The following is a 23,504-nucleotide window of genomic DNA, read 5'->3' on the forward strand; positions in this document are numbered from 1 at the left end:
TAGACAAAGACAGTAAGATGATTTACAACAGGTATTATAGTGACAAAATTTAGATTTTATCTCTAGGTATTTTTGTCTTTGTGCAGATGTTTTCTCAAGAGTCATGCAAATACTGTATCCCTTTTATAAGACTTGGTGATTATTTTCAACTTTTTCAACCAATTTCAAAAAGAGAGGTTATCAACCTTTTTAGAAGAAGGATGTTTCTGTATTTCCATAATAATAAAAATACATATAACTCACCAGGACAGTAACACCTCAACAGCCCAGTCTGCACCAGTATCGAGGGTACTGGGAAGTTATCGAACAGCACGGTGTACTGATCATTGGTATCAGTCCAGGGTCCGGCCACCAGCACCTTCGCCCCACCCTCAGGGTACGCCCACTCCGGGGAGTAGTCAGTAATACTTAGTGCCCCTTCTGTACTATTTTCAGTCTGCATCTTCTCACTTGTCTCCTGCGCTGGTGGTGACTTGTCACATAAAGTCTGAAAGTTGAGAAAAAAGGACTGTTGAGCGATGATTCTATCTGTCTGTCCTTGCTAAATACTTTTGTTTCTAAAATTATGGCGGACAGACAAAAAATGATGATAGCGAAGTTTTAGGGGAGTCTTATAGCTTAATTACTTGATATTTTTTGTTGTAAAACTAAGAGGCTGGAAAGGAATTTATTAGGCCCGTAGTTTCTTATTTGATGGAAAAATAAATAAAATATTTTTTTTCAAAATCAATGGCATATTCATAAATAATCAATATATGTACATCACTTGTGCCATAAGAAATTCAAGTAAATACAATTAAGACTCCTGTGAACGCAGAATAAGAAAATCATAAGTTCACACATTTTATGATTGTTTCTATGTGAATCAACTCTTTACAATGTTTCCGGTTTTAGACTCACCACAGGATTCGTTGACATAGAACTGGGATCCAGCACTTCCAGTTCAGGGAAATCTCCTAGCATATCAAATGCGTCCAGATTCACAAAAACATTATCATCAACTCCATGAGTAGGTGACGCTACAACTTCACAACTGTCTATAAAGTCCATTGTGTCTATTCCAGAGACCATCACATTGGCAGTATCAGTATGCCTGACAGCGTTCCTGTCTAATTCACAAGTTGGCATATTAGCCGACAAAGTCTTCTGAATATCTTCATGGGATAATTCAAGAGTTTCATCGAAGAATCCACTAGAACCTAAATTGCCGTCCGTACCGAGCAGCACTAATGTATCATCACAGTTTTCCGTCAACACTTTACTTTCTAATCTCTCAACTAAATCTGGGTATCTTGACGGAGTCGCTGGCGCACTGGCGATCACTTGATTCCTACTTCTCGGCTCCACTTTAATCTTTCTATCAAAATCAATATCTATCTTTTCATCTGGAGCTTCTATTTTAAATGTCGTCTCTGTAGTTCGAATACACGAAGACGGCTGACTATCAGGTATTTCTCTCTTTAACACAAAAGTAGGTTTGTACTGCTGCCTATATCTATCTCTAGGTTCTTCACAAACAAATGACGTCACTGACAGGGGAGATACTAAGGATGAGTTCTGTTGATTGCCGTTACTCGTTCCGTTTAATATAAGAAGCCCACCACCACCTTGGATTTGGCCTAATGATAGGAGTAATGGGGATGCTGATTGTTGGGTGGGTCTATGATCTCTGGTGTACTGCCTTGGAGGGTGGGACATCGGTCGTGGAGAGGGACCAGTGGTAGAAGATACTTGGTGATCGGAAGGTGGTGGTTTTGCGGCTTGGATTCTACGTAATGGGTGAACACAGTTTCTGGAATCATTGCAAGTGGAATCTGGGCAGCCGCACTCCAATTGCCTGGCGAGGGCTGCGGCCCGGGCGGCTCTTTGCTTCTCCATAAGCTGCCCCACGATGGCTTCCACCGTTTCCGCCGTCTGAAACATTTTGCCCTGATTTTTACTAATAGTAATAATTCCCATAACTTATAATTTCAGTTCTATTTAAATTTAAGTGGTGTATACGTACTGAAATTTCCAGGTCGCTGTTGATGTCTGGATCATCTTCGCTGAAGACTGAAAATAGAAGAATTTATAATTAATAATTTTTCCTTATTCAAAACTCAACCTCATTTATATTTAACCATTTTGATCCAGAAATTGAAAATGAAAGTGTAGACACTAGCAGAATAACCTCCAGCTACAGTAAATCTTTTAAAATATAATTCAAAATGAAATCGAAATAATTCCATAATAACGTCTGTTTAATTTCAATCCGAAATCAATAGCGGGGTGCCCCTAAATTAACAACAGCATCGTTATTCCGATCAGATAGGATTAATAACCGCGCTGCATAATTGATATTTGCCACCATTTTCATAAATATTCAATAACGGAACAGAAACTTTCAGCGTTTCAATTTGGTTCCAGTGTTTTAAATTGTTCGATTCCGTTAGGATTACAATTTTTGTGATTTTTTCGGTCGTTAATTGGAAGCCGAATGTTGTTGCTGATTGAGTGATGATTTTATTTTGGAGCTAGTGTAGTGCTTATAGTTTTGAAGGTGTTTGTTGATACTACCTGCTTCATTTTTATTTTACTTTTTATGGTGAAATTACACAATGTTCAACTAACCTTCGGATTATACTAAATAGATTTCCAAAAAGCTTTAAGCATACGTCTATAGATGTTTCCTGGACTTATAAACCACCAATAGCATTTTCAAGATACATGTTACGAAATGTCGATTTTCGAAAATATAATAATTCACAAATCTGTGAACTTGTAACAAGGCCACCATTTTTCATATCACACGACCCCTTGACTACAACTCCTACTTAGTAACATTGGCGCGGTAAAAAACCTTTGATTACGTTCTTATCTTCGGAGTTATTCAAATTTATGTTGATCCACAGTCAAGATGAACATTCTGGCATCTTTCTCATTTACGAATCTTATAATTTTATTCATAAGGTGTCCATTTGCCGCGCTAAATGAGCTATGTTTTTCTTCGATGAAATTTATGAAATGCGTCACGGCTATGGTAATATTGTCGAAGTATTATGATGTTTATCTGTTCTGTAATAAATTATGATGATATTGTTTGTGTCCAACTAATTCGACTGTATAATATTTTGTTATTTTGTAGCGACATATTGACCTTTTTAATGTAACACGACAACCGTCATTGCTATTAGTTTTATTGTAAGTTATTGCTGTCTAAAAATACATTTCATGTTTTGTTATACAATATTGAATTTATCATTTGTAGCTATAACTGTTATTATTTCTAAATGTTTGTTTTATATACAGTGAAGTACATGTTTATCAAACCATTTTTCTAGCAAACAAAAATCTTATGAGCAAATACCTATTTGTTTCCTTGTCTTTGCTAAATACTTAAATTTCATGAAATGTTGAAAACCAGTCTTGACCCTTACTTATTGTGAGTCTATTCCACGACTGTGATACTGCTTCAAACGTGTTATTTATCAAGCCTGTCTTCTCCAAGAGCTGGGTAAAAGCTTCCCCTAAATGCTACTAAGGTTCTATAATCATATCTCCTACGATAATTCGGACCAGTGTACGCGCTATGGTGACTCTAGCCAAGGAGTCACTGTCCATACTGCTGACACCTCCCAATCTCATATGAGTAGGTACTATAAAAGTATGAAACACTCACACATGGGCTTCAGTTGGCTGACGAGTTCGTCCTTCGTCCACTCCTTCTTGTCCGCCCAGAGCGCCAAGCTCGGCGCCACCGTCGCCAGTTTGTTGTCATCGGGGTAGGGCACGTTGAGGTAGTGCACTAGCACGATATCCGGATTCTGGAAAGTCAACATTATAAAATAAATACATTATTACGTGTGTAAAAACAGCTTATAGTTATCTTAAAACTAATTAATCTAGGAAAGAACAGTTATAGAAATAGTTTTTGAATTCTTATTCTTAATATTAAACTTTAACATACTACTGTCTGTGTATTTCTTGTGCGAACACTTACAACTACAGAAACTCAATAAGCGTTCAAAGATGAATAAATCTGGATGCTTAAAGTTTTGTCTTGTTTAAAAGTATTTCTAATTAGTTGAATTTCGATTTTGAAATAATTTCCTTTGTTTACCAATTGAACCAAATTAAATTATTATTATAATCAAATGTTAGTTAGATACGTGCACAGATTAACCGGCCCATTAATTACCAATTAGATTAGGAAATTAGTGTCTAATGTAACTTAATTGTCCATTACTGTTTGTCGATATTATTGTATTAACCTATGTACATATATGATTTTGTCTTAGTATTTAATATTTATCATAAACTTTTAATGAGGTGAATAAGGTAAAAAGCTTTTATGTGAAAAATTACGTTATGTGAAATCTTAATTAATAATAATGAATCATGCTTTAACAGTAATACATTATATGATATTTTCATAAACAAATTCGAATATCAACGCAATTAGTTATTTTAACATTGGCACACTTTGTTTAATCAATCGCAGCTCGAACTGTTTTTTGGTGACAAATGATTTTAGTAAGTATATCTAATAGTTGTAGTGGTTATTATTTACGAGAGCAAGGCGTTTAATGAAGACATAAAAGTGTGAAATAAATTTATCAGTAGTCAATAAAGTAAAGCAAAGTAAAAAAATTAAATGTTGTAAGGTGCAAGTAAATATAAATAACAAAAAATAGCTACGCACTTGTTTAGTACAAATAATCTATACTCTATACTATAATATATAAAGCTGAAGAGTTTGTTAGTTTGATTGTTTGTTTGTTTGCTTGAACGCGCTAATCTCAGGAACTACTGTTTCAAATTGAAAAAATATTTTTGTCTTGAATAGACCATTCATCGAGGAAGGTTTTAGGCTATATACCATCACGAAGATACAGTGGTAAATGTGGAAAAAAACAGGGCAGGTATAAATCATAACTTATATCCTCTAACCACGCGGACGAAGTTTATTTTTAAATAAAAGTTTTAACTAGAAACGGTTAACATTAAACAACCCTCATCTATTACTCAAGTTAGTTACAAACGAATAAATTTACAAACACCCATAAAACCAAACGCATTTTTAAACGTTAAGTGATATGTGAGAATTTACAGCGCCATATAAAACACGTTACAAGGCCTTCCTAACGAGACCAAAACAAAATACAACATACTGCACTCAGTAAGGCATAAACAAAGAGCAACATCCGAAACTGCCAGTAAATCGACTCTAGCGCAGTTAAATTTGGTATAAAAATAAGTAATACACAATATTTTAATTTTGCCAACCCGACTAGCGAATGTAAAACCGAGTGCGCTGTAATAACTAACCATTTGTCTTCAAAATGGCGGCAATAAACATGGCGTCATTATTTATGTAATGGCCGCCGCCGTAGGGCTGCCTCTACACGTGTGCTTTATTATTGTTGTGGTTTTTCATTAACACGCCGTTAAAAGTGGATATGTTGTACAGTGCTTCAGTGTATCGTTTTATGTTGAGTGTTATAATAAATTTGGTGTTGAGTTAAATGATTGTTCATTGTCCACTATTATTTGTGGTTTGGTTCCGGTTGAGAGGTTTTGTTTTATTATGTGGGCTAATTATTGTTTTGATTTTATATCTGCTTACACTACTGCTAATGTACTATAACTGTATCACACTTCCAGTGTTTTAACACTCTGATTTTTTTACAAAAAGAACAACGACCAAACTTTTTTGAATGTTTCCATTTTGAAATTTACATTGTTACATCCACAAAAATCAAAATTTAATTGATTTGACATCATACTCCGACTTTAAAACTTAACAACGCTCTGGCAGCCCTAGTTTTTCTATAGTGCCCCAAAGTCGAAAGTTAGTTTTAGTATGAGTTTAGCGCGATCTAACGGTCCGACTGGCGACAGGAAATAAATGGATAATGTACTGCCTACAATACATAGATTCACAATACAGTACTATACCTAGTAAAGAGACCCTTATACAAAACTATTTAGATATTATCTCTAGGGGATGAAGTTTTCAACAAAGGGACGTGACATTAATGTGTTTCAAAGCAATTGAATTGTAATTTGATTTTGTCTGGAAATTAACTTTTGCTTAGTTTCATGATACGATGAGTACTTTAACATTTTTTTTTGCTATCTCTACAGTATGCCAGCAGTGGAATTCAGTGGACTAGATAAAATTTGTTCGGTTTTTTTCAAAATCAAAATTTATTAATTAATATGTCGTCACGTACTTTTGGTTTGACTATCGATGGAAATCGTATCAATTTAATCGTATTTTTTTTTTCTACCATCGATGAAAACTTTTAATTGGCTTTAGTTTTGCTAACTAGTTCATTTTTTGTTAAAAGCTGTTTTATTAATATAAGAAAATAAAATAAAATAGATGAGAAAGGAATAACCATAACGCATCAAATTAATAAAAACACAATAAATAACTCAAAAACGAAACCATTTGAAATGAAAAAAATCAATTAAACAAATTCAATTAATTGTAATTCCAAATTTCAATTGAAAAGCAACAATTAGAACTGATGTTAATAGTAGAGACGGGTAAAGAATCCTCTTACGTATATAATAGGCTATTTTATACTTTACTTAATACCCCTGTTACTGTAAGGGCTCTTGAGTATTTGAGGAGACAATTACCTTACGTCGTAATTGCGTTGTTAAATATTAACTTTGTCTAATTGATCGGCTGTGAGACTGTTGATATAGTATTGTCAAGCTTATTATTAATGGTATTAGTTTTATTATTTATATAGATACGCTTAATATTTTATGTATCTTAACATCTTTCACGTAAAATAAAATATATTTTATTGGACATCTTTCACATAACGCCATCTTGTCTCAAACAACAAACATTTTTCCTGGGTGGAAATCAAACCCACAACCTCTGGTACAGTAGTCAGGGTCACTTACCATTGGACCAACAGTGATAGAGAACTGCATAAAAAATGCGTTTTACCTTATTAAAGACATTCTATAAAACGAAATAATGTTCAGAGATCAATTCCAAAATCAAATTTCGCAAACGTTATAAAATAATTTGATTCATAAAACAAAACAGGGATCACAAACATAAAATCGATTTTAAAAGAAATCCAAGCACGCTCAATTTACTCGTGAAATTCCAACGGAAAACTGGAGCTAACACGTCAATAGAAAATTGACACCTGTTACACACAAACAACGCAACGGCCAATCAGAAATTCAATTACCACCGACATTTTCCGAATGCGGTTTTGATGGCATTTTGTAAAATGTCAATTTGTAATCGTCAGTTCTAGTTCAAACTCGCAAACTGTTTTTGGCTAAAATGAACCTTATTGCTAGGGAACAACAGTGTTTTTTCTTAATTATCTGTTCATTAGGACGTGTCACCAACCTTTGGTTGAGAACAAAAGCGGATCATTTAACGTTTTTGTGATTTGATCGATCTGTACGTAGAAAAATGTTTGTGATCCCTGATATTTGGACTTGAATGTTAATGAAGACATCCTCATTTCTATTTATCGGTCTAGTGATTCCCTTCTTTTGTCTAGACGTCCTCTATCTTGCTATTCGAATCAGCTTTTATTTAGATTTTAATACTAATTGTATTTCGTATTACCAACGCACGTTCATTAAACAAAACCATTAAAGAAAATAGCCTTAAAGACGTTAATTTTTTTAACAAGAACTATCAGATATTATTAAAAACGAAAAAAATCAAAGATTACAATGTCAACTTAAAACATTTAATTCTACAGTTATTTATATCAATTACTGATATGTCTCAAAATACCTACGTAAAAATAAACATTATACTATGTTTAAATTAATACTTTAATACAAAACAGATTTGTTTAATTAGTATAATTTTCAATGTTGAAACTATTACAGCAGACAAAAGGTTTCTCTCATTGAGTATTCACCATAGAATCCTGTAATGGAATTAAGATGATCAAATATTAAATTTTCATTTGGTGCCGACCACGGAGGCTAATTCGGTAAGGTTCGTATTAAATACGATAATACTTCTAAGTAGTTATCTAACTGATAAAAGTAGTAGGTATTTGGTAACAGTTTAGAAAGATGACAACTGGCTGATAGAACATTCTGTTGAGTCCGTTGGATGGGTAATAAAAATATGTTCTTTTTTGCCTTCTTGAAACTAATTAAAATCGACAAAGATAAACTGTTTGAAAGTTTAGGAGAGCTTGTGGTGCAACGACTAGGACAAATAATACAAAAAAGGTGACTTCGCACGCAAATTTCACAGTAATATTTTTGAGAGCAAAAAATGTACAAATATTTAATATTATTTAACTACCTGACGGATATGAACCAAAAATATCGTCAGCATGTCTCTAAAATATGTGATTGGTGCTTCACAAATCAATATACAAGAATATCGTCTAATATATTTGCCTATTTGGATTCGACAATCGTCCATATTTTTTTTTACTCCTAAACTTAAAATTTGTGCTCTGGTGTGTAAATGTAACCTCCCAAAACTTCCACAACATAACATCCGACAAAATAGAATAAACGAATTAAATAAACTTTTCACTCAATACCACAGTATAACGTCTGACAAATTATATTCAATTATACAAATATATCCATTGGGAACTCAAGTATAGAGCATTACAGAGAACAATAGACGATAAATGTTGTACCAAGTTGTGTTATTTACAGCTGTATGTTAGTAGGTACGTTTGAATTGCATTGTATAACACAAACTTCAAAACTTAACTCAAACTTGTGTGACCCAAGCTTTGGAAATTTTAATGTTATGAGCATGTTATAGTGAAATTTCTGTTAATAGTTGTTCTAAGTATATTATTGTGTTGTTATTGATTCTGTGTGGAGGAGCTCGTGGCTAAGCTATAACCGCATAAGTGATTCGATCACAGGTTAAGCTATGCTTGACGCGGTTGGTCCGTAGATGGGTGACCATCTTTGTCATAACGAGTTCCTCCGTGTTTCGGAAGGCTCGTTAAATTGTGGGTCCCGGCTGTTATTCCTACATCTTTGACAGTCGTTACAGTTAGTCAGATGCTTGAAAAAGTCAGACAGCCAGTCTAACCAAGGGGTATCGTGTTGCCCAGGTAACTGGGTTGAGGAGGTCAGATAGGCAGTCGCTCCTTGTAAAACACTGGTACTTAGCTGAAACCGGTTGGACTGGTAGCCGACCCCAACATAGTTGGGAAAAGGCTAGGCCGATGATGATATTGATTCTGTGTGCGTTTGTAATATTAAATATTCAAGTTCATTTATTATCGGTCCGTTAATTATCAAAGGAAATTAGTAAGAATACCTTAGTGAAATCTTCCTCTTTAGATTTGAGTAGACTGTACAAGATCCCCATACGACCGAAGGTTTTCTCTTAATGGTCAATACTTTCCGTCATGGCAGTAAAAAAACAACTAAAATAATGACTTCAAGTCTAAAAAAATTCTTAAACCCATTTAACTATTTATTGAATCCTATCCTATATTTAAGAATATTCTATCTAACTACCAAAAACCTCTTTTGTATTTACTCATTACTTCTTATCAAGCGGTTTCGACAGTTTCACCACAAACGCTATACAAACAGAGGTACAGACAAACTCTCTCGTTATAATATAAGAGTATGGATTTGTGGGAGAGTAACGTCAGGTCGCTGAACCCTGAAGTTTGGGCATAGACGGCTGACTCATGTATGATGTCTGCTGAGACAAGTCCTTCGGAATCCTATCGACTTTTCTTGTGTTACGATGGTAAGATTACATTAAAATTTGAATTTCTTTGTTGACCTTCACCTTTTTTGAGGAATAATGTATCATTATATTAGGTAATATGAGCTTTAAAATATTTTTCTAATAAGGTGGCCGGAACTTGCACAAAATAGAGAAGTGTGGAAGAGTAAGGGGGAGGCCTTTGCCCAGCAGTGGGATCTAAAGCAGGCTACATAAAAAAAAAGGTTCACATTATGGTTCAGTTAGTTAGTAGCTCAATTTTTGATACTAGACTTTATCTAAGTAAAGCACCTAATTCTAGGTATCCAAACTCATCTAGGTCATCTTACTCATCTAAGGACCTAGATTTAGCCTCCTAGCATTTCTTTCTATTAGATAGTAGGTACGTTGACGTAATTTCTTCTTAGAATTTAAAATTCCCTCAATACTAGATTTCTCGTCTGTAATCTAAAGAACCATTAATATCGCAACCGGAAAATATTTCACAAATATTGAAAACTTCCAATTCGCGGTTTCATCAATACTTTGGTATCAAAGAAGCGTATTTCAAAATATCATATTTTAGACGGAGGTAGATGCATTTCACTGTGAAAAATGCTTTCAGCTTGGAGAGATTACCGGGTATAAATCTAGCCGGATGAGGTGGTGAAGGCCAAGAAATGGCCAGACTTCGCGTTCATGCATCTGTCTTATTGATTTCTCTGACAGGTTCGGTTGTAAATCTTCGTATGTTTTTATTGGGGCGCCCGTCAATCTTTTTAATTCGTGAGGTATCTTCAGGACCGCCTGATGATGTACGTAGGTGTTTAGGTAGGTATGTAGGATGTAATAAATAAGGTGAAATGGAAGAAAGCACACAAAAGTGATGTATAAAAATAATCACTCAAACCATCTCTCATATTAATACCACCTCAGAAAATAACTTATCTTTTTTTTGAAACTATAGCTAGCAGCAAAAATAAATGCCTTAAGAACCTACGATTCATCATTTTCTTTTACTAATGAAGACCATCATTCTTCGCAATGGCTCAAATCAACGAATTCGATTTGAAGATAGCATCGCTGTCAACGTTAGAAAAATATTTCAGGAATCACCTAAAGTTTTCTTTTCAATCACTAACTTAGAAAGTATGGCTCTACGTATTTGATATCTTCTACCATTAATTTTCACTTATATTTGATGTAAAAAATTTAAGATTTTAGTAAATAAGTAATTTAAAACTAATGAATTTCCTCAATCAAAGGACGGTCGTCTCTATAGGTAGAGTAGGCGGCTAAATTATGTCGTAATTTTCGTTATATTTTGTCTCACGCCCACGCAGTAAAAATATGTATAGCATCCTAAAAATACATAATAATATGGCGATTACGACCATAAAAAGGTTTCCTTATTATTCATTATTGTATAGATAGTTCATTTATTTTTTCATATTTTACAGCAACTTCAGGGTCTTTCGTACGCCTAAGGTAATTAGCGTATCAACTACACCCTTAACAAGACATTAAGCTGTATAATGCACGCTTAGTACTGTTGTCTTACTTTCGTAATAGTAATACTGTCATACTTAATATTTAAATAGTGATAATTGTACACACTTATTATCCTTACCTGTAACAACCAGTAACACCGCCGATGGAAAGTAGGCAGGATCGCCGAGTGCACGTAACAGCCGTATATGCACTGAAAAGAAAAATAACATTATATTAATTACTGAAAAATATTCTAGATAAGTCACCTTACAATTTTAAACATAAACACAAGAGCTGGCCGCAATGTTAGTCATAACACGCTGTCTGTCCGTCCATCTGTCAAACGGTATTTCATTAATCGTGATAGCTAGGATGTTAAAATATTGATGTACGTATTCTAAAACTCTGTTAACGCTATTAAAATAGTTGAAAGTAAATATAGAAGAGGGCAGCGATGAGTTTGGTCATTAATTGAAGGGCGCCATTTTTTGTTGTAAATTTGCCTATTTATATGGAACCCTAGGTCTTGCAAGTATGGCACCCACGCGACCGCTTTTTCTGGCCAATTTTTCACTCTTAATAAAACATTGAATCCTACTTCGAGGCATAAATACATCAAACAGAAAAATGGATTGTATATTTCTGTTAAAAGACAAAGGTAAGCTTAAAAATACAATCAAATTGATAATACGCTTCTATTTTGAAGTCGGTTAAAACAGATCGTGAAGATAATCATCATAATATCTATAATACTTAAAGAAAATGTGTTTTTGCGTTTTAGCACCCCATTACTAGCATTAGGAGGCTGTCAAATTCACGACATATTTAGAAGGTTTTCATCTTACAAAGACGTTTGTATACTCGGGACGGAAACATAAGAGTGAAAACAGATTTACAAAATACGATAAAGAAAAAAAAATACAAATAAACTAAACTCTTTTTTGGATAACGTTCCAAACGTATATGAATGACTAGCTTTTGCTCGCGACGTCGTCCGCGTGGTTAGAAGAGGTAAGTTAGGAATTTTTGAACGGAAGCCCTCGAAGCTGAATATTTTTCCCCGTTTTTGCCACATTTTCCATTGTATCTTAGCTTCTATTAATCGCAGCATTTATAACCTAAAGCCTGCCTCGATAAATGGTCTACTCAACACAAAAATATTTTTTTCAATTTGAACCAGTGGTTCCTAAGATTAGCGCGTTCAAACAAACAAACAAACAAACAAACAAACTCTTCAGCTTTATATATTAGTAAGTATAGAAGTATAGATAGTAAAGATTAATTTTACTTCAAAACTATTACACATACGTAGCTGAATTAAGACGTTATAAAACAATGACAGTTAATTTTCAGACATTCAACCTATAAAATAACGATACTATATTTTGAAATTTGCTAGTTTACTAAAAAAATACAGCACATATGTCGTAAAACTAAGCTAACCAAGCTCGACCTAGAATTGGCACCTGAACTAACTTCGTTTGGTAGAAAAGCCTCTCTGTGCACAAGGGTGGGCGAAGTCATAAGCGAAAGCGGAAATATGGAGATCGGTTGATAAGTTTTATAGACTTGTGTTATAACACGTAAAAGTATTGAGTTATTATACTCAATACTTTAATAACTTATTTATCCTTTATGACTTCTTTTTTATTTTACTTTAACGGTGTTAAATAACTTTCTTTATTATTTGAGATGAAAAATCTTTCTAAAGGCAAGAAATAAATTTTTGAAAAAAAAAAATAGTATCTCCTTTAAAATTGTGATAAGTTAACAATAATTCTGTTTGGATTTGATTGTTTTTTTTAAATGCCGGGTTATTAAAATACTTTTTTTTTTGCAATTGGGGGTAATCATAAACACACATATTCGAGTTATCTTGATTGTTACCAACCTCAATTTTATTGTGTGATTGCTTATCAGTGTTACCAGGTTATCAAATAAATTATCTGAAAGTAATTAACCTTTTGTTTAATTAGGTGAATGACAATTAACTTAATCGTAATTACTAGCAATGCAATTTGTGTTGTTATTATCATCGTTCTGATAATTATGGCCCAATATGGTATGGTATTGAACAAGATCAGCTGTCGAAGTAGGAATAAGATTTTCAATAAAATTTCCATTTCGTTTGTTTTGGCAAGGTTATAAGTTTTTAGTTTAAATGATTTCATATGTAAATATTGTATAAAAGATTTAATTACAAAAAACTTATCTGGAACTGGTATTTTGGGCAATTATTAAAAAAAAATAGTACAAATAGATTCTCATCGTACACTTAAACTCATCGCTCGCTACCGCCTACCACTTAGCCCCTAGATAGCCCCACTCAACGGTCACAGTTGTACAAAATGTATTATTCAGCGTTTCTTGCGCGTACGTGGTACGTGGTGAGTCGGCAGCATTGCGATCACTTGCCATCGTTGTACTAACGCCTTTGCTTGTTGCTACCATTTTTATTTACGACATATAAAAACGAGTCCCAAGCTGGATTTTCGGAATATTCAACTTACATTTACGGCTCATATGTGGAATTTTTACTGAATTTTTGTGACTTTGTATATCTAAAATTAACTGCATAGAGGAGACTGACGTTAACGATTTTTTGGTGGAATTTTCTTGTCATTTTGATTTGTGTTTGACCAACAGAGAAAATAAAATTTTCACTATCGTAGTTGACAGTTATAGTATCATTCGTTATTTGGATGCATTAGATACTCATATTGTAGAAAAAAATATTTTCCTAATATCACTGATCAATTTTCAAACTTTGCTCATTTGGAAAGGGGCCTGAGCCCAGTGGTGAACTATATAAGATTCTTTTTTGTTATCATTTAGCAAGGAACAAACTACTTAATTATTGGATAGATTAAAACTTGTCATGAATCAATCAATCAATCAATCAGCCAATCATAGTAGGCCTCTCCCAATTTACGCCACAACACCCGGTCCTCCGCCTTCCGCATCCAGTCCCCTCCAGCGACCTTTCTTTGTCATGGATAACAAATCATAAATACTGATACTAAAAGAATTACACACAAAAACACAATTTAAAATATCAACCACAAAAATCACAAGACCTTATAACTGCTGTACAAGTATTTAACCATGTTTGCATTTACTCTAAAGTTAAATAATTACATAACTTGAGTGTAAGGGTAATGTGGAAGCCAGTTAAAGTACTTTAACTGTCTCAATTAAGTAACTTAGTGTTCTCATGCGTCCTTTACGTCTTGCTTTATCTAGGCTAAGCTAAATGCGGCTTGAGCTTTCTTTTGTCTCTAAGAATTGTAGCTTGTTAAGAATGGGAAAAGTCACAGAAGGAATGATTAAAAATATCGTGACGGAAGGTATTACTAACACACTAATCACTACATAGTATAAAACAAAGTCGCTTTTTCTGTCATGTGTCATGTTGTATGTCCCTATGAACGCTTAAATCTTTAAAACTACGCAACGGATTTTGATGCGGTTTTCAACAATAGATAGAGCAATTCTTGAGGAAGGTTTTAGTGTATAATAAGTTTAGGTTTTGTGTAAACTGACAATATTACAACGATATTAGTTAAACATGTCGGAAAAAATTCAGCCATTCGAGAGCTTTCCTCGAGAACGCTGCCAAAACCTTTTGAGTTACAACAAAACTATGTATGGCGGGTTTGTACCTCTTTAATAAATCTACAAAAAAGTCCGCGGTGGTATATGTCTATCTTCCAAGGATAACCCACAATAACCATTTTTATGTGTTTTCTTAATACAGTAAAATTATGGGTTATTTACGAACCTATTTTTAACAATACAGTATTAATCCTTATCCAAATAAATAAATTAGATATATTATACATGTAATATAGAACAAAATTGCCTTTTACACTACACCAAAAAAGTGAATAGGTAATGAGTTATCGTAATATTAAAATCTCCGCGCGAGAAATTAAAAATCGATGAAACGTAGCGAAGATATCGTTGGCATCTATATACTAATATACTTATACTAATATATAAAGCTGAAGAGTTTGTTTGTTTGTTTGTTTGAACGCGCTAATCTCAGGAACTACTGGTTCAAATTGAAAAAATATTTTTGTGTTGAATAGACCATTCATCGAGAGAGGTTTTAGGCTATATATCATCACGCTGCGACCAATAGGAGCGAAGAAAAAGTCATACCTTATATCTTCTAACCACGCAGACGAAGTCGCGGGCAACAGCTAGTATTAAAAAAGCGAAAGCATGTGAATACGTTTGGTGTGTCTGTACGTTGTTTGCCTCCTAGAGTTTTTCCATGCCCGTTCTTCCCCATATAAGATTTTGGAAATAAGTACTTAAAGTCTCTAGTTCTATAATTTTATCTACCAGTTTTTGGCAGCTTTTAACTGTCTTTTATAGATCTAAGCTGGCGTAGTCGCAAAAAAACAACTAATACCTATATCATAAAAGGCCAATTAAATTAATAAAATAAAACTAAAACGGTCCAACATAAAGACGAGTCATCTCATATGCAAACTTCCAGTGTAATTTATCACGAATAAATGGACTTGCGTAAACCTCAAATAACCATAATATTTATATTATATTCTTTCAAAATTACTTCTCCAAGGGCCTTTTCCGACCCAAATGATCGTGAAAACATCCCAAATATTTTCAGACAACCCATAATAAGCCATCATCGCCATCACCAATTCATCACCCCACTTTGCGGTGCCCTCAATCAAATATCCGGGTACATCCGTATATCCGGGTATAACTGGACCCATAGTCGGGGCATTCAGATCTAAATCGGTAGCTATATCGTTGAATCGTATTTTTGCGAGACCATTCGAGCCAATAACCGGCTCTGTAGTGGGTTTTTCGGAGGGGATATCCGGACTCAAGGCGAAGTGGTCCAAAATTATAGGCACAGCGATTTGAAAACATTAAATTTTTTTTGGACTAGGTTTTGAAAATTTTCCTTTTTAATTTCTACACAAATTGACGCAATTTACGATAAATGTATTGCAGTGTACTCCCTAAACGTCAAATTGGAAAATTAGTTAATAATAGACATTTTTTTCATAACCATATAAAAAATTTGCAAGAGTCTACTTGAGGTCTTCTTATTTAAATCTGAATTTAAAACCATAAAATTCAAGACTTTTCACTATAAACGTGACCTTAAATAGTCCAAATTGTGACTATCGACTATGACTAATTTGAAATTTAACCTATTCCAGATATAGGTATTTCAGCTATAGAGTCATCTATAGCTCTATCTACAGCAGAGCCACTAAAATCTCCACCGATACATAAAATCGCTTGACGCTCTTATCTCGTACCGCAACCTAATATCCGCACAAAGACTGCTCGTGAGTGAATTAGACTTTTACGATCGCCGCCGAATCCATGCCACCATATCGAAGGTATTGACTTGAAGGTAATATACCTAACCTAAATCTCCAGACAAATGCTGCCACATAAATTTATATTGTTTGAAATTCCGAATCCGGTTTGAAGCTTTTATTTGTGTTAGTTTCTACGTGTTTTACGATGTCACTGAAAATTTTGTGGTGATTTGGAAATGAGCTTGGCATGCTTGTAAATTGTAAGTAAGGATTTAACAAAAATTGGTAAGTTTTAATAAGAAAATTTTAATACTTTTAAGCTACGAGATTTTTTTCTCTTGCTAGCCTTGGCTATACTGGTAATCAGTGTTTCTGCCTGAAATGCATTTTACTCAGATGATTATGTTTATGCTAGCTTTATAAACCTTGCTCTAGCTGTCAATTGAATTTAAGTTAACGTTCTGAGAGCTATAAGTTTTAAACGAAATATGTAATTCCGTAATAAATAAACGAAGTTCGGTACGTTATAGCCTAGAATTTTCAATTCCAGAAAGTTTATACCACTCCGAACAAATACGATCTAATCGATCCTTCATTTATTTTATCAAAAACCCAATACCCTAAAGCGTACGTGAAATAAAATAAATCGTGATAAACCCCTCCTTAAATTTTTACTGGTGAAAACTAGACGAATCCAGTTCGGTCTGGCACGAACCGGCGAAATCCAGATTCGAACCAATCTACAAACGATCGGCACAGTTCAGTTTATCGAAGCGCATTTACGGCCGAATGCATCCGTAGATTGGACGAATTAAAAACTTCTACATACTGATGTGGGTACGTCAAATGGGATTAGCATAAAACCGCTTTAAAACTAATAAGTGAAACCTCGTTTTTCTGTTTGCTCCACTTTTCTAAATGACTGGTAGTTCGTGCCTTTTTATGTAATACTTATTTACTTGCTAGTATAATGGTCTTACATACGCGTAGTAAGCGAGACTAAGACCTCTTTGCTGTAACCAAGTTGAAGTTTTTTTTTGAGGACCAGATCATTCCAAATTTTAAATCGATTATGATATCTCAAGATATGAACATATGACAATTTTAAGCTAGAATAAAGGACAAGGATAATTATGTATATAGGTATTTTGCCTTGTAAACTCTAGTTTTACGCCTACAATTTAAACAGAGTTTCCCATTTTCTCTCGTGCCGTGTCATCTTGTAAATTATTTTGCTTTTGTGTGTAATTTGCGCTTAATACGACCACTTTCATCGCATGTGGAACAACATTAGGTTCTATGCAAATGGCATAAGTTATGCTGATTTAAATAACCTAACTTAGTTGCGAAATTCTATGTATGACTTTACTCTAATTTGGGTCAAAATTCTAAACTGGTTGGAGTGGATTCGTTTAAGTATAGACTGCGATGACTTTTGTAAATTTTAAAAGAACTTCATAAGTAATGAATTCTACTAAACAGCTCAGAATCTGGTGGATAGGAAAGGTTTTCTTTGAACCCATATTTTTACACTGTTGAAGACTATCGTGATGAAACGGCATATGTAGATTCAACGTATTTCAAAATGCTGATATACAAATACAGGCTATGATAGTCAAACTACATACATCTCAAGGAGAAAGGTTTTTTTGGATATTAGGTGAAGAGGATGTTGGCCTAACAAGCAGTCATACTTAGAGGTATCCATGGAAGAGAAAAAAGGATGGGATCCTATCCGGGATTACAGTCACGGGTTGTCGGGTTCTTCAGGGTTGGATTACTGTGAAGTGGGTTGAAAGTTTCCAAAATTATTCGCGGTACGTGGAGGTTCAATAAACGTCGAATCTCTGAGCGACTCTGATATTTACAGTGTCGAAACATCTGGATCGGAAATTCCGAAAATTTGTCCAAAAATTGTATGAAAATATCAAGTGTCTTAGCCTTCAATATTAACTATAGGGTAAATGGTTGTTTATGAAAATTTTTAACTGCAATCGAAAGTTTTTATTTTTTCCATTTTTTTGACCATGAGTTGCCACTCTCTTGAAGAGCCGACATAATTGATTTGCATGCAATGTTGCATGCAAAGCCAATACTAATACTGACTTTAAGTTTTTCATGTTCATACTGTCCTAGTGTGGAGGAAAATGTACATTCCTCTTAGCATTTCATTTCTTTACAGCGGCGTAATATAATATCAGACTTCGGGTCAAAAATATCCTTTTAGTTATCATTCAAGTACCACTGACTTACTGACTGACTTCAAATAAGAAGATAAAACAAAAGAAATGTGGAAATCCTATCTAGACAATTCGAAAGTGTTTATAAGCGACATGTCACGTTATCGTATAGAAATATCATTTTGGCGACGTTTATAATCTTTGAGAATCGTAAACACAACACATGACGTCTACGGAGTAGGGTGACTTTTTCTCAATGTATTATTTTTTTATTTTTTTTTACAAAAACAAGACCGCTTCTGTAGCTAAAGCTCAGCACAAGTAGTTTTCATAGCACATCCCTGTCCTACGCCAAGATCAAACACGCGACACGTTTCACACAGCGCGCAGCGGGTTTAGCGTGACCAATAACACACTCCTACCCATACAGTCTAGTTTTTACAACTCAATTTAAATCGACCAAACAAAAGACGATCACAGCATATTCACAGACCACTACAATCTCCATTCGGTGTGCATTAGCCATAATGGTGGCAATCAAATTTTTACAGCGAGTTTTAGGGAAAGCGGCGAACATTTGTAATTGTGAGGTGGGCTGGGAGCGAGCCAACGTACCTATCCCATCAAAACAAATGCCGAACGACCGATTGATTTGTTCTATGGAGGCATGTGTTTTCAGTACGTTGGTAAAGAGGGGTTTGAAGGCCTTTTTGGAAGCATATTAAAAATGATAGTGTAATTAATTATACATTTTGTAATATTTAATCATTCAGATTTGTTGTCAATTCTCACGTTTATTATGTCAGTCTAAAATTCAGGATTTGTCGAAAGCAAAGTCTCAATGTTTACTTTTATTCTATTATTTTGAACACATTATTTGCATTTCCATGCATGTTGTTGTTCATTGAAACTGTTATTTAAATACTTATGTAGTCTAATAAAATTAAACATTCGCAAATTATTTTTCCCCGCTTTAACATAGCGATAAAAAAACCTCCCTTTAAATATAAAGTCTCGCACACACGAGTGTAGCGGAAAATATTGGCCTATATACAAAGGCCAGTTCGGGCCAGATGGGCCGTTTTGCATGTCTATCCCCAGCCTTGTGGTCGAATAAACAATACGTAAAACGGCGCGCCTTGCATGTGGCCTTGCAATTTTATGTTTGCATTTAAAACACACAAATTCCAACCTTATACCAAAACGTTTAAGGCACAGCCAAGCGAAAAGTTAAATTGGTGCTATAAATAAATTTTGATTGTTAATTTTAAATTATGCAAAATAGTGGACCTTGTTAATCTACGAAATTAATGGTTTCACATCTAATCATTATTATTTGGTATGCAAATTCTATACGAAAATGTTCTCTATTATTTTTAAGCTTTTATGTCACTCGAATAGGGGTGTTAAAAATTGTTTCAGACTAAAGAAAATGCCTAATTAAACGTGGCACGAGAATGCACAAACTAACGAGCTACACAAATACATGAAAACAACTTTATTTCGTCCAACATTAATTTCGAAATAAGATAAGTGCATCAAAATTTGTTTATTTTAATTTTGACGTGTTTGTTAGACTTTTAACACGTAAACACGAGGTGCGGCATTGCTAATTAAAATGTATTAATCATTAAAAATGAATTCTCACATTTGAAAAAGGAACATTCATCAATTATAGAGGTTCACCATGGTCTTCGGCTTCGGGTCTTTAGAAGAAGTATAATATGAATATATTGTCACTGCCATCCAGAGTCGCAAAAATCTCTCAATAGGATAAACCGTTTAATTAGATGTAATATCTTATGAGTCATTTATTCGTTCACTAAAAGACAAACCAAGTAGGTCGTTTGATATATTTTGTTTTTAAAGCTTTTTTATATGAATGACATGTTGATACCCGTTTCAGGTAGAAAATTTTCTTTAGCGTTCATTCATTATTATCATTTCCTGTACAAATAAGGTTCTTAGCCCGTTTCTTAACGTAGGTATTATTGTATTTGGCTGAGAGTACAGGAAGCTTGCCTATCACTGTCCAGCAGCGTAACCTGAAGGCTAGCTCAGGTGTTCTAGAGCCAACATTCTCCAAGAGACCGTACTTCATTACGTAAAGAAAATCAATGAATTCTAAGAACTGCTTTTTTCTTCAGAAATTAATAGATCTTGCTGTCACAGGAACATATTTGTTTAGTGAACTGCAATAGATTTTTTAAAATTATTGTCTGAAATGCGAAAGACCATAGAAAGTTCTAACAAATCGTTTTAAAAAAAAATCGTCCTGAATAAGCGAAATCAGGTATATAAAAGAAACCCGACGATCTAAAAATCAATTAAAAAACCATAACCATCCAAAAATAGCCTCCACAAACTCCATTACAAAAAGAGAACGGAGTTTTTAAAGAAAATCGTCCAAATTATCGTCTATACGGTGTAACGAACTGGAACGGAACCCAGCGAAATTGTTGAAGCATTGTACAACAGACCGACTTTTATTTTAATATACTATTGTTCATTCATTCCCGATTTTTTTATTTAAATTCCACGCCCGGACCTGCGGCCCGTCGAAATTGTTATAAAAATGTACGCAGCAATTTTTATTTGAACATATTGAAAGTTGGACGCAATTCTTGTATATCTGAATTTTTGGGCGGTTTTTATGGACATTTAAAAGGGAATTTTTGTGACATAAAAGTAGTTTTAACTGTTTTTTCACCTCGTATGAGTGACATTAGACTACATTATCTTTTTGAAATTAATCTCCTAAAATGTCCACAAAATTTCTAAATCTAACCTTCAGATTTGTATTTCTTTCTTGCGTAATGATTTATTTTGGCGTACCACTACTTTGACCCACATAAAACCGTTCAAAACCCACATATCCAACAAAACGATGAGCTTAAAAAACATCCATTACGTGGCACGAAAACCTAAACCATACCTCATTTGCATTCTAGAATATCTACGAAACGCCTTCGAGTCTCAATAAACACTAATTTACAAGTAAACTGGACTTATTCTTAGTATGATATCTTGGTCCGTGGCATAGTGTTTTGTAGCTTCAGCCATCTTGGAACCCCGCCAATGTATGGCGGCAAAAGTAATTAGCGAATAGCGGTCATGTCAACTCCGCCTGTTAAATAATTTTGGTACGTGTTTCTTTGGAAGTTTGGTGGTTGAAAAGTTTGGGCTTGTAAGGTGGGATGTATATGTCGGCTGTGATTTGAATTCAATTTTAATAAGTATCGTGTTGAAAAACTTTATCGAGTATAATCTATATACTAATATATAAAGCTGAAGAGATTGTTTGTTTGAACGCGCTAATCTCAGGAACAACTGGTTCAAATTGAAAAGACCATTCATCGAGGAAGGTTTTAGGCTATATACAATCACGTTGCGACTAATAGGAGCGAAGATACAATGGAAAATGTAGAAAAAAACAGGGCATGTATAAATCATAACTTATATCTTCTAACCACGCGGGCGAAGTCGCGGGCAACAGCTAGTTTAAAATATGTGGTGTAACATGAAATCAATGTATAGAAAAAAGAGAGAGGTCAGATGCTTTGGTATCGTTTCGTTCTGATATTGGGAGTAAAACGTTTATAAATCTATCTGAAATCGGTTAGCGATTAACGATTTGCGTCACAAGAAGCATTGAGAACTTACACAAATTCCTACAATTTTTTTTTAAGCTATGCATTAGTGGTTGTTTATGTCCGTAAAATAATGTATTTAGTTAAATATCCGATAATTAGATGATAATGTTAGAAGATTGAGTTCAGGAATAGCTTTTAAAACTTTTTAGTTAATAACCGTGTATTGCAAAACAAATATCACGAAAGTCATGAGTCCAGTACAAATGTTGCCATGACCCACATAATACCAATAGTAATTAGTGCATGAGCGATAGTTTGTAACGCTAGCATGAAATAATCTAACCTAGAAACAACACAAAACGTTTGAAAGTATTTTGAAATGGTATAAAAAGATATAGCGAATAGCCGATAGATAGATTTTTGTTTTTCTTAACAAATGAGAAGCATTCTGTGAAGAATTTAATTAAACAATTACTGAAAAAGATTTGAGTCACATGAGAGATATAAAACATTTAAGAAATAAATAATATGGAGTTTCTCTCAGACATTAAAATAGGACTTTTAAAAATGGTCATACATTAATTAACCAGAGAAAAACCTTTAACTAGTCAGCCATTTCGTTAAAAAAGTCCTAATATTATGTAAGTGAAACTAAAACGAACGAAAAACATTTCAGGAGTAAAAAATACATCAGAAATGAAGCCGAAGAGATATTGAAGAAAAAAAACGTCACATCATTCTTTTCCACCGACCATCAATTGTTTTCCGAGCCCAATACCTCTTGTATGCAAAACAAAAAGTTGGAACACGGCGTGAGGCAGCTTATAACTTGCGCCCCGCATAAGGCAGGCACGCAACTCTAGACTGTCACTTGTTTATGGGCAAAAAGCACTAGGCCAGTGCTGTACCTGCGCCGCCGAGTTTAGTCTTTGAAGATTGTATTGTGGCTAAACTAGATAAGTCACCCGCCACTATTAACAGCTTTATTAAGGCACTATTTGGCTGTAGCGACGTTATTTTAGTTGCCGTTTAGAATTTGTTACGTATTTACTTTAAGTTCTAGTTAGTTAAATGTAACTGTTAATGAAGAATGTATTCAAATTCAAAGCGATCTGATTAATCATCATCATCATTAATCTGCCCTTATCCCAACTATTATTTGGGGTCGGCGCAACATGTCTTCTACTTCCATACCTTTCTATCTGACGTCATCTCACAAAAACTGAGACTGACA

General features: G+C 34.2%; 1 protein-coding gene across 2 annotated transcripts in view; it reads right to left on the reverse strand.

Annotated features, from left to right (window-relative positions):
• LOC113498830 (calmodulin-binding transcription activator 2) overlaps positions 1-23,504 on the reverse strand; it is a 200,407-nt gene that overhangs the window by 10,735 nt on the left and 166,168 nt on the right. For both annotated transcript variants that reach the window (XM_026878972.1, XM_026878971.1), the window contains 5 exons: positions 11,322-11,393; positions 3,659-3,803; positions 2,006-2,052; positions 901-1,929; positions 244-487 (listed from right to left, as the gene is read on the reverse strand). In XM_026878972.1, the coding sequence (XP_026734773.1) occupies positions 244-487; positions 901-1,929; positions 2,006-2,052; positions 3,659-3,803; positions 11,322-11,393 (1,537 nt within the window). The remainder of the gene's footprint in view (positions 1-243; positions 488-900; positions 1,930-2,005; positions 2,053-3,658; positions 3,804-11,321; positions 11,394-23,504) is intronic.

This window comes from Trichoplusia ni, chromosome 11 (genome assembly GCF_003590095.1).
Source record: "Trichoplusia ni isolate ovarian cell line Hi5 chromosome 11, tn1, whole genome shotgun sequence".
Lineage (NCBI taxonomy): Eukaryota > Metazoa > Arthropoda > Insecta > Lepidoptera > Noctuidae > Trichoplusia > Trichoplusia ni.